Here is a 12,397-nt window from a genome sequence, read left to right on the forward strand (position 1 = left end):
ACCCTTCCCGATCCAGCTGTGCTGCCGGCAGCATCAAAAGGATTTTGCAATGGGAGGCAGCTGCCTGATTTTTATAAACAAGTTCCTTGGAAAATCACTTTCCAGCAGCGCTCCCCTCCTCCTGTGCTGCTGTTCAGAGACTCGTGGGGAGTAACCAGGAGCAGCTTTTAGTCCCGATGGAGATGCCTGGTGGAGTCATGGGATGACACAGGTGGAAACCAGAAAGCAAAACACCGAGGCAGGAGGAGCATCCCCAAGTGGGGACCCCGGCAGAGACTCCAGACCCCATGGGAACCCCAGCAGAGGGACCTCCAGCCCCTGTGGGACCACCTAGGCTGCCAGTACATCAGGGAATGGGAAGGATTTCGGAAGTGGTCAGTGCTCAGACACCCTGTGCCTCTTCTCCCCTCCACTCTCAGCTGTGGATGCTCCTAAACGGTCCCATTCCCCCCAAATGCCTCATCACTCAGTTACTCTTTCTGCTGCCAACTCCAGCTTCCAGCAACAAACCCCTGGGATTCAGGAGAGGCCTTGGCTTTGGAGACAGACTTTGCAGCTTGGAATAGTTCTGCAAAGCCCCAGGGTGGGAGGCTGGGGGTTTTCAGGGGAGCTCTTGCAATAAAACCCTGTGAGGGTGCAAAAATAAAACCAGGCTTATCTCCCAGCAGGGCTTGTGGCTTTTAAGGATGTATCCCAGCTCCAAGCAGGAATGAGGAAAGGGAGCAGCAGCTGCAGCAGCAGAGCCTGGAGTTGTGCCCATCCATCCATGGGTCCGTGGGGCATCGGGCACCAGCTCAGCGGGGAGGCGCCTGCTGGGAATGTCTGCAGGGGGAAATGCTGCGGAGAAATGAGCTCTTTAAAGGGATGGGAATTGCTGGAATGAAAGGAAATGGGCTGCCCGTGGCTGGGGACACATCTGGCCCCAGGAGGAGGTGGTGGCTTGGCTGGCAGCGCAGCCACGCACTGGGATTTAGGGCTGGGGTGGAACTCCTGGGGCTGGGAGAGCTCCATCACTCTGGGATGTCACCTGGGGTGTCACCCCACGGTGTCACCCTGTGTCTCCAGGGTGCCAAAGCTCTGCAGGGGGTCCCTAGGGATGCTGCTGGGCATGGAGAATCCATGGGGTACCAGTCTGCTGGGCATCAATGGGGCGTTGGATCATGAGGCATCAATGGGGCACCAGGATGTGGGGCATCAATAACCATCAATGAAGAGCAATGCGACATCAAAGAGCATCAATGGGGCATCAAAGGGGCTCAAAGAGGCATCAATGGGCATGGGGTGGGATCGAAGGGTATCAAAGGGCATCAATGGGGTACCAAAGAATACTGATGGGGTATCAAAGAACCTCAGTGGGGTACCAAAGAATACTGATGGGGTATCAAAGAGCATCAAAGGCCACCAGTGGGTTATCAAAGGCCATCAGTGGGGTATCAAAGGACATCAGTGGGGTATCAAAGGCCATCAGTGGGGTATCAAAGGGCATCAATGGGGTATCAAAGAACATCAAAGGCCATCAATGGGATATCAAACAGCATCAATGGGGGATCAAACGGCATCAATGGGGTGTAAAAGGACATCAGTGGGGTATCAAAGGACATCAGTGAGGTATCAAAGGACATCGGTGAGGTATCAAGGAGCATCAAAGGGCATCAATGGGGTATCAAAGAGCATCAATGGGGTGTCCCTTCAGCGCGCGCCCCGTCCCGACCAATCAGCGCCGGGATTCCCGCGCGCCGTAGGGGCGGGGCTCCACGCCAGCCCCTCCCCTTGTCCTTGTCCCCGCCCCTCCTCTCCGATTGGCTGCGGGCTCACCGCGCTCCCCGTCCCGGCGCGGCGCTCGGGCGGCGATTGGCGGCGGGGCGGGCCAATGGGGCGCGGGCGGGGGCTATAAGAGGCGCGGCGCGGCGCGGGCGGGCGCAGCGCTCGGCGGGGCCGGTGGCGGGCGGGGCGCGACGGACGGGCCGGTTCGGGTCGCTGCGAGTCCCTGTGCGGGCACCGACCGCGCCTCCCGCCGCGCCCCGCGGGCCCACCCCTTCGCCAGCGCCTCTTGCGCTGCGGGGATTGCTTCTTTCTTTATTTTTTTTTTTTGGCCTTTCCTCCCTGGTTTTAAATTTTCCTCCCGCTGCCCCCGCCGCGCTGGTCTCCGGGCTGTTTCCGGGTGAGCGGCTCGTTTTTCCGGCGGTGGGGTTTGTTTTGTCGGGGGGGTGGGAGATGCTGGAGGCGGCGGAGGAGGTGGCGGGGGCCGGCGGGAGCCGCTTCAGTGTCCTGTCGTGGGAGCAGGTGCAGCGGCTGGACCAGATCCTGGGGGAGGCCGTGCCCATCCACGGCCGGGGAAACTTCCCCACGCTGTCCGTGCGGCCCCGAACCATCGTGCAGGTGAGCGCCGAGGGGCTGGGGGGGTGCTGGGGTGGGTTATGGGGGGGTACGGGCCGTGCGCGGTCGCCCCGTTGGACTCTGCCCCGTTCCAGCGTGGGTCAGGGAGAAAATAAAAGTGCTGAGGTGACATTAATCGTCCCGTCGGGCCCTGGGCCAGCCCGCCCGGGCACCCTCGGCCTCCCCCCGCCGGCTCGGGGATCGTAGAACCGTGGGAGGCTTTGGGTTGCAAAGTGCCTTTTAAATATCATGAATACCTTCAGCTGGCGGTGACCGCCAAGGATCGTCCATCGCACCCCCGGGTCTGCTCAGCACAACCCCAGAAATCCCACTGTGTGTCTCAGGGTGTTGTCTGAGCGCTGCTGCTTGTCCCTTGGGATTTGGGGACACCATCTCGTTCCGAGCCCCCTGCCATGGGCAGGGACACCTTCCCTGGGCCAGGGCGCTCCAGGCTCTGTCCAGCCTGGCCTGGGTGCTCCAGGATGGGTAAAGGCTGGAGGGGGGTCTGGCCCCCATCATCCTGGGGGTGCTGTGCACTCACCGGGCCCCACTTCCCCATCCTGAGGGTCTCAGTGGGGCTGCCAGGAATTCATTCCACTGCAGGAATGTCTAAAGCTGGAAGGATCCTCCTGGAAAACTCGCATGCCTTTAAAATCCATGCCCCATCCCTTGTGCCACAGATCCCGCTCAGCTTCCTCCCATCTTAGGTTGTTCCTCCTCTTTTTGAGTTAATTTGGTGCCCTGAGAGCTGTGAAATGTGTGTGGCTGATGCAAAAGTGGCTTTTTTTTTTTTTGGAGCTGCTTCCACGAAATGGCTTCGTGCTGGTGGACATGTTGGGCTTGCGTTGGAAGAGGCATTTATTAATTCAGATGTCGGATCAAATGTCCGTGTCCTTTGATTTCTCGGGACACTGGAGAATCCTCCAGAGCCTGCCCGAGACTCCACGAGCTCCTGTTAGTTTAACCATCAAGTAATAACTGTGTTTAATATTAAACTAACAATGTCGTTCGAATGAGCTGATGCATATTCATGTTTGGGAGGCGACTTCATTCCTCAGTAATGACTCATCAAATGTAAAATCGGGCATGTTGGCTTCTAATTAAAAAGCCTATTCACGGCGCTAAAACCCAACTGGCTTTCACAATAACCGGGATTTCGGAGCCTCGGCTGCTTGAGAAATAGTTCGAGTTAAGCCTGGAAGATGGGAAGGTGACATTTGAAAGGCTCGGGCCGTAGGAATGGTTTGAAATTCCTCGAGTTCTTCCTGCCGCATCTGTTGGGGGCAGAAGAGCCGAGTTTTGGCTGCTGGAGCTTTAAGCTGAATGACAGATGAGATTTGCAGGCAGGACGCTGCCCTTGGCTTGGGCAGCATCAGATATTCCATCAGTTATTCCACTCTGGTTGCACAAAAACTGCGGCGATTCCGTGTCGGAGCTGCCCAAAAGGATGTTGCCAGTAGCAACTTCAAACATGGAATAACTGAGGGCTGTAATTGTGCCCGGCCGTGCTGGCAGACCCTGTGTTTAGGGCTGACTAAGCTGGAACAAGTAACCCAAAAGGCAGTTATTTATCCTGTTGTTGTTGTTGTGGGAGGTGGGAAGCAGCAGGTCAGGACGCAGCAGGATTTGCTCCGGCCTGGCTGTCAGAGTCAATTATCCCAACCACACGGAAGGTGAGGTGCTGTTTTGGGAAGCAGGTCAGCAGCTGCCTAACCCTGGAAATATCCAACCCTCTGGGGAAAAAATGCAGCCCTGAACCCACTGCCTGGGGAGCTCCCAGGGGATGGCAAGGGGCTGCTCTGCAGGTTGGAGCTTTCTGGACTGATGTGGGACAAAGCTGACTCGAGCTGTTGGACTTTCCCCCTGTTTTCTGAATACATTTCACAGGGACAGAGCTGGGAAGATCAAACTTATGGGTCTGGAATGCCACAGGTCCTGAGCTGTGCTCAGAAAGGAGTTAAGGAGATGTTCTCTGGGGTTAGGAAATTAATCTGGAACGAGATCTTCACCAAGCACTTGGCCTGGCTCTGCATCTAACACTTATGTGACCTATATCTTGTCTCTCTAAGCCTAATAGCATGAAACTCTTCACTCCAGGAGTAGTGCTGGAGCTGTGCCGCGGGAGAGTGACTCCAATTGGCACCAAACACAGACCAGGAGCTCCCCTGCATCATGTTTGTTCAATCTGGGACATTAACCCTGTGTCTCTTCTAGGAGTAGGCGAATTCTTTTCAAATTATCTGACATAGAAAACAACTTTTTTCACCGGGTGGATGGGATGTGCTGGTGGAGACCTGGGAATTGTGATGGTGAATAGCTCCCTGGTTAACTGTTGGCTGACATGTGACTGTCACCACTGGCTTGGCAGGGAGCCCAGGCGTGTTTCTGGCCTGAGCAGGGATGGCTCCTGTCAGAGAGAAAGGGGAAACACCAGCAGGAAAGCTGCATCGTGAGCCTCAACAACCTCTAAGTGCACAAACATCCATGGGGTTGCCCTGAGATATTTTTTTTTGCAGAGGCAGCAGAATTTGCTTGTGGCCCTTAGTTTGGTTGCCGAGTGGTCTGTGACATAATGAGGGTTTCGTGCTGCAGTTCTTCACTTTTTTATGTTCTTCTTTCTAAACCAAACCTCTGGAGGAGCAGTTTTACAGCTGCTGAGACCAGAACTGCAGTGCTCTAATCTCCCCCAGAGCTGTCTGCTCAACTAAGAAGAGGGTTTGGCCCTTGGGATAAAGTTCTGAATTAAAACTCAGATTCTGTGTGGCCATAACCCCAAATTTGTGGGGCCTCTCAAAGTAGGGCAGCCTCCCAGGGCTGAAGGGCCCGGTTGGACTGGCTCTTGGTGGTACAATTTGTCCATCTGTGTCCCAAGCTTTGGCTCTTTCAAGCCATAGCCTTGCTCCAGGCTGGTTAGTTGGGATTCCCAGGAAAATGGGTAATTGCTGGAGAGCAACATGAAAGCAGGATGAGAGGTGGGAAGAGCTTCTGCTGGAAGATGCAGACTTAATCTTCCTGGGATCTTTGAGCTGAGTTAAACTCAAATTATAAGCTGATGTCCAGAGAGTTTATTTTATGGTCTTGGGGGTTATTTTAGCCTCCTGCTTGTTAAGTAATCAGGCAGGTGATTCAGCTTTCCTCTAAATGAACAAAGCTTTGGAGGGACTGGTGGGTGTGCCAGGACTGAGCAGGCAGCATTAAAATCACTGGAGTAACACCCGTAAGATGAAAGCTGCCTCTTGTGCTTGATAGCCTGCCAAGCTCAGCACGAAGCTCTGACACACTGGAAATTGTTAGGATACACTTACTAGTTGGGACATGAACTTGCATACGCCTGGCTGGGGCTTTTGAGCAGTTCTGGCATCTTGATTTGCCTTTAATGAATCTTGACAGGCTGAAGGGGATGGCTAAAAGGAGTGAGCCACCCTGATTAAATGCACAGGGACTGCTGCAGGCTGTGCTGCTGCTGCCTCCTGGTTGGGGTCACTTTGGGGTCTGCTGGTCTTGGCTTGATGGCTGGGACTGTGAGGGGGTGAAGGGGGCAGAGACCACCCCAAAAAATGGGGTCAGGGGACCTCTCCCCTTCAGTGTGGGAGGGAGAGCAGACACTGTGCTGGAAGCAGAACAGCTCATCCTGTGCAGTCAGATCCCTCTAATGCGAGGAAATAAGTAAAGGAGAGCCACCCCCAGCTGCTGGCAGGACTCTGGATGCTTTCCAAAGTGACCTATTTCTGATGGATTAGCTTTTTATTTCACTGTCTTGCACTGGAGTGACCCATATAAGCCCAGGGAGTGAATCCTGCTGTCACCAGGCTGCTCCAAGGATCCCTTCTTGCCTCTCACTGCCTGTCTTTGTCTCTCAGGTTGTCCGCAGTCGCCTGGAGAAGAAAGGAATCACGGTCCACAACGTCAGGTTGAATGGCTCAGCAGCCAGTCACGTCCTGCATCAAGACAGTGGCTTGGGGTACAAAGACCTGGACCTCATTTTCGGTGTGGATCTGAAGACCGAAGATGTTTTCCAGCTCGTTAAAGACGTGGTCATGGATTGCCTGCTCGACTTCCTCCCTGAAGGCGTCAACAAGGACAAGATCACCCCCATGACCCTGAAGGAGGCCTATGTGCAGAAGCTGGTGAAGGTGTGCAACGAGACCGACCGCTGGAGCCTCATCTCGCTCTCCAACAACAGCGGGAAGAACGTGGAGCTCAAATTCGTGGACTCTCTCCGGAGGCAGTTCGAGTTCAGTGTGGACTCCTTCCAGATCATCCTGGACTCGCTCCTGCTGTTTGGGGAGTGCTCTGAGAACCCCATGGCTGAGAACTTCCACCCCACGGTCACCGGGGAGAGCATGTACGGGGACTTCGAGGAGGCCATGGACCACCTCCGGAACAGGGTCATCGCCACCAGGAACCCGGAGGAGATCCGAGGCGGGGGGCTCCTGAAGTACTGCAACCTCCTGGTCAGGGGGTTTAAGCCCAAATCAGAAGTGGATATGAAGGCACTACAGAGGTACATGTGCTCCAGGTTTTTCATAGACTTCTCTGACATCGGCGAGCAGCTGAGGAAGCTGGAATGTTACCTCCAGAGCCACTTTGTTGGGATGGAGAGCAACAGATATGACTATTTGATGACCCTCCACAGGGTGGTCAATGAGAGCACGGTCTGCCTCATGGGACACGAGAGGAGGCAGACCCTGAACCTCATTGCCATGCTGGCTGTGAGGGTCCTGGCTGAGCAGAACATCATCCCCACCGTCACAAACGTTACCTGCTACTACCAGCCAGCCCCTTATGTCAGTGAAATAAACTTCAACTACTATGTCACCCACGTGCAGCCCTTCCTGCCTTGCAATCAGTCTTACCCAACGTGGCTTCCCTGTAACTGAGCCAGGACAAACTCCAGGGTCTGTTCTCCAAGGTATTTCCTTGCCTTGGTGGGTTGTGGGAGGGTGGGATGGGGGACAAAAAAAAAACAAACAAAAAACCCCAAAAAAACTACAAAAAAAACCCAAACAACCTTCTTAGAACTGCAACAAAAGGAAACTTCCTGGACTCTTGCTTGAGTGTCTTGTTCCTGGGGTTGTTGGAGCAAGACCTGTCTGCTGTACACTGTGATGGGAAGTGCAGTGTTATGGAAATGAGATGACTCTGACGTTTACGGGAAGATTTGCTTATGGAATTCTGGAGGCAATGGGGTGGGTGGGGGTGTGTGAGGGGAGACTGTAGAATTACTAAGGTAGAGCTGCACTGCCCTGAAATGGATCTGAATTGTGTTTCTTTTTTAGTGCAGGAGGTGTTATGGGTGTGCAAACTCGTGGTTTCTGCCGACAGAAGCCTGAGTGGCTAATTCCTTTGAAGGACCAAAGAATCCTGTTTAAGTGCCTGTAACAATATAAACACAACTGTACTGTAAACCTTTATTATTTTTGCAGGGGCTGATGTCCCAAGAGCTTGAGTGGGGAATGTCTGAAGAGGAAAAATGTTTCTGTTGTGGGGTGGGGAGGGTCGTAAGATCATTTCTAGTAACCTGGCTGAGGCCAGAGCAGGTTCTGTGTCGCTGAGGGGTTTTTTTTGCATGACTTGCTGCCTGTGAAGGACCAGTTGGAGCAAAGAGCTGTCAAAGTGGGGCTTCATAAACCAGGGAGATAATGGAATGGCTATGTGTAAATGCCTAAAGCTGGGAATGCTGGGGAGGGGGGGAGTGCATGGTGGAAAATGCTGTGCAGATCTTTCTGGAAAAAAGACAGCAGGAACCTGAATATGGATTTCTTCAAGCTCCCAAGTCTGCAGTGCCAAAATATAGTAGTGTTCCTGACCGAGGAGGCAGATGATCTGTCCAGGAGCCTGCCCCAGGCTGCCATACCTAATCCTCTATTTTCTAGGGAAATTTGAAATGCTGCTCTTCCTATTTTTATTTTGGTTTTTTGGCATGCAGTGTGGTTTTAATGCACAAAGCCAGAGGCCAGCTGGGTTATCAGGGAAGATGAGACTTGTCCTTTGAAGCACAAACCTTTCACTACTCAGTTATTTCCAACTGTTGCTGGAGTCTGTCCTCCAAGGAGGTGGGCAGAGTTCTTCCAGGCTGGACACCTTCCCTTGGGCAGGTCCTGTCTTCCAAAGCAGCCTATTCCCAGCTATGTGATTCCATTAGCATTTTAAATTCATTCTCTAGCTAGAAATGGAGCTTGGAGGGGGGCAAAGTCAGTTGGCCTTAGGGGGGAAATTAAATTGTCTTCTAAACAGACCCTCCTGTGCTTTGAGGGTTTGGCTCTCTCAGCCCAGTGTGGCTTTGAGGCTGTTGGGTGTCTGGAGCACAGAAGTTTTTCATGGAGGTGCCTGCATTGCTGTGCCCATGGAACATCTCAGATTTAACTCTGCATGGAGGGAGAGGTGGGCAGGCAGTGGGCATTCCCTAGGGATGCTGCTCTGGGAACTCCACGGCCTCTGTGGTGCTCCCTCCCAGGCTGATGTACTCCAAGTATCTTTAATAACTTGTGGGGCTTTTTTTTTTGGTTTTTTTTTTGTGACAAAACTGTAATAGCTGGGCAGATTGAATGCTCTAAATAAAGACTAGATCCTTGGAATGTGTTTAGCCAGATTGGTACCTTTCTTGGGGTGAGGGTGATGTGGAGTTGGGAGTAAGGGGTGGGGGGGTGGCTCTTGTGCTTAACATGGACTAACCCAGTTGAAACTGGTCCAGCTTTGCTCCCTCTCCAGTCAGAGCTGAACAAGTGTCACTAACAATGTGGTTATTACAGGTTTTTTAGCTGCCTCCCTGCAGGACAGCTCTGCCTTCATGGCCAAGGCTGTTATGTCTGCTCTGCTGCAGCCCCACAACTCCCCAGAGCCTCAGTGGTGGGAGCTTGAGATTTTCCAGTGCAAGGTAAAGCTGGTGGAAGGGCTGCTTTGGGAGCCTGAGTGAGCCACCTTGGTGGCTTCAAGGGGAGGTGCTGTTTTTTCTCTTGCATTTTAAACTTCAGATGGAACATAGTTGCCATGTAGCAAGTTTTTTTACAGGCTGCTGCTCCCCACAGACACATAAACTGAGATTCCCTCCTTCCCTTTGAGGTGTCCAAAAAGATTCCCTGCAGCCAACAGCGAGACAGGGCGGCTTCCCATTGAGATTGCACTTTTGATTTACAGAGTGTGTGTGGTGGGACTCTTGTGAATGGGTTGAATCTGACTTTTTCTAGACCTTGCAGTGATACTGTGCTGCCTCCTGTGAGGGGGCAATTGGAAGATTCCAGTAGCTTGAATGGCACTTGATATTTTTTTTGTTTTGTTTTAAATGTCTTTTTTTTCCTACACCTGTATCACTTGTCATGCAATGGGCTTGACATAGACTCACTAGATTCTTTAGAATCTGTTACAAATAAATACAGTGTATTCAAATCTGTTGGGTTATTTTTATTTGCTTGTCCATCTGGGGAGTGTGGTGATGAGATGACTCTGCTCCCACCAAAAACCAGGCTCAGAACCAACTGGTGACCTCGAAAGGAGTGACCTGAGATCCTGGTTCTGGATCTGCCCAGATGCTCCTTGTGCATCAGGCTGCTCCATCCCTCACTCTGAAGCAGCTACAAATCCCAGGAATTGTGTAGCTGTTGGCAGGTCACTCCTACAGCTGAGGGAGGTTTCTATTTATAACACTGTTCTTTAGTGTTGTGCATCTTCCCTTTTCCTGGTGCTCCTTGTGTTGCTGGAGGGGGGAGGGTGGCCTGAGGTGATTCTGAGGTCCCCGCTGTGGGAATGGCACTGGGACACTCTCCCTGCTGGTTTTCCACAGCATCATTCCCTGCTGGTGGTTGTGAACAGCAGAATGTGGTTTCAGTAGTTAAGGCTTGGACAGTGTGTGTAGCTGATCCACCTGCAGAGTGGTTCCTCTTGGAAAAGGGGAGGCTGAGAGGCTCTGGAAGGTTTATCTCCCAAAAAAGCTCAGTTCTGCTGCTGTTCAGGCCAGATTCCCGTGGAATGGCTGGCAGCTGGGTACAGGCTCCTCCAGCCCTGGCTGCCCTCCAGCCCAAGATGAAGTTTCACTTCCCCTTGTCAAGCTACAGGCAGTTCTGGTTCCACTGCAACAATGGAGCTGATGATGTGCCAGTCCCTCTTTGGGACCAACTTGCTGGCTCTGCATCTCCAAATTTTTCCAGTCTGGGGCCAAAGCTTCCCTCTGACAACAGGGCTGGGATGTTCTTGCTGGACTGGCACTGTGGGAGGCCCTGTTGCCTGCCCAAGTGGGGCTCTGCCTTTGCAGAGCTGATTTCTCTCCAAACCTGCTGCGTCTAGAGATGTTTCCCTCTTTCTGGCACAAACCCAGCACAGTCTGCTGCCTTCCCTGAGTGTCTCTCATGGATGGAAGCAGCTCTAAAGTATCTTAGACCATCAGCTGTCTTCAGTGTGGGTGTCTGGTCCTGCTGTTGATGCTGTGGTGAATAAGCTGCCTCTGGATTTGTGACCCTGAGCAGAGCAGCAAAAGCCCTGACAGAGTTGGCTCAGCATTGTTGGAGCGGATCAGACCATACAAAAGGATGTTGGTGGAAAGTACTAGTTGTGATCAGAAAGGAGCTATTAATGTTTACAGCCGAGATTCGGATCCCTCTTTTGTTAATTGTCAAATAAAAAAAAGATATATATTTTCTCACAGACTGTAGACTGTCATTATTTTCCTCTTTGAGCAGAGGGCGATGGATAAGTCAGGATGTGCCTGGTGGATGAAATTTGGACTCTAGTGATGCCTCCAGTGCTTGGCTCTGGAGTTCTGCTCTGAGCACAGGCGTGTGTGCTGGGCTGGCTGTTCCTTTATAGTAACTATATATAAATATAGTTCCCTATATTTAGCCCAGTGGTCTGGGCAGTGCCCAGCTCGGGTAACTGGAGTTGGGAGTGGAGTAGCCCACGCCACAGCCCGTGGTACAGTAGAGCACGTGCCCACAGCTCCTCTGCAAAGGGCTGGTGTGTGATCGATGCCTGGAGACGCCTCCAGAAACACTCAGCACTGTAGCAGCAAGATCACTTCCAGGGCTGGTGATGCAGCTTTTACATCTGCAGCTTTTTCTCCTGGAAGGACATCTGGCCATGCTCCAAAATCACTGAAACGGCAGGAATCTGTCTTGACTCCAGAATGCAAGAAGCATCTTGCTCCAACCTCCCTGCTCCCAGCCGTCCTTAATCTGCTGGCACGGTGCTGAGGGTGGCACCAGCTCTGTGCAGGCGGGTTGCTAGACCCAGCATGGCATTTAGATTTTATTTTAATCTCTCTATTTAGCTTTTTTCCTTGTGGTGTGCCAGTGTTTCTCCCCGGCTGCCCTTCTCCTCCTCCTCCTCCTCCTCGGGAGCCGCTCGGGCAGCGCGGGTGTTAACTGTGCTATTCGAGCTCCTGCAGCAATGAGAGAACAGTCTGTCTGTGCAGCTCCTCTTGCCATTTATAGCCGTGTTTGGGCGATCCAGCACACGGGCCCTTGTGCTCCAGAGCCTGGTGCCAAGCACGAGACAAATGCTCCATTGATATTGGACGATCCGGGAGGGCAGTTTGCTCCTGGGATGGGGCTGAGCTGCCGGAGGATGGCACAGCCCACCCTGCCTGGTCCTGAGCCCTGGGGGGATGGCACAGCCCACCCTGCCTGGTCCTGAGCCCTGGGGGGATGGCACAGCCCACCCTGCCTGGTCCTGAGCCCTGGCAGAGTGAAGGCTGATGGTGAGAATTGTGGGGTGCTCTGTTGTTGGACCCTCTGATCTCATCTCGTGCTGCTGCTGCTGCTGGAGGTTCTGGTTTAGGCTTTTCTGTTCCAAAGAGGATTTTGGCTCGTGTTGGAAGCATGGAATAACCTGAGTTGGAAGGGAAGCACATGGATCATCAAGGACAACCCCAAACGTGTCTCCAAACATTTCTTGACCTCTGGCAGACTTGGTGCTGTGACCACTTCCCTGGGAAACCCGTTCCAGTGCCCAACCACCCTCTGGGTAAAGAACCTTTAATGTGTGGAGGAGCATTTAAAAGACTTTTTTTCCCTCTGTACCTGGACTGTTC

At 52.9% G+C, this 12,397-nt stretch overlaps 1 protein-coding gene across 1 annotated transcript; it reads left to right on the plus strand.

Annotated features, from left to right (window-relative positions):
- Positions 1 to 1,933: 1,933 nt before the first annotated feature.
- Positions 1,934 to 9,766, plus strand: TENT5B (terminal nucleotidyltransferase 5B). Its single transcript, XM_071576766.1, has 2 exons — positions 1,934 to 2,379; positions 6,237 to 9,766. The coding sequence occupies exons 1-2, from the start codon at positions 2,215 to 2,217 to the stop codon at positions 7,254 to 7,256; spliced, it is 1,185 nt and encodes a 394-aa protein (XP_071432867.1). The 5' UTR covers positions 1,934 to 2,214; the 3' UTR covers positions 7,257 to 9,766.
- The last annotated feature ends 2,631 nt before the right edge of the window (positions 9,767 to 12,397 follow it).

Source organism: Pithys albifrons, chromosome 24, assembly GCF_047495875.1.
Source record: "Pithys albifrons albifrons isolate INPA30051 chromosome 24, PitAlb_v1, whole genome shotgun sequence".
Classification (NCBI taxonomy): Eukaryota; Metazoa; Chordata; class Aves; order Passeriformes; family Thamnophilidae; genus Pithys; species Pithys albifrons.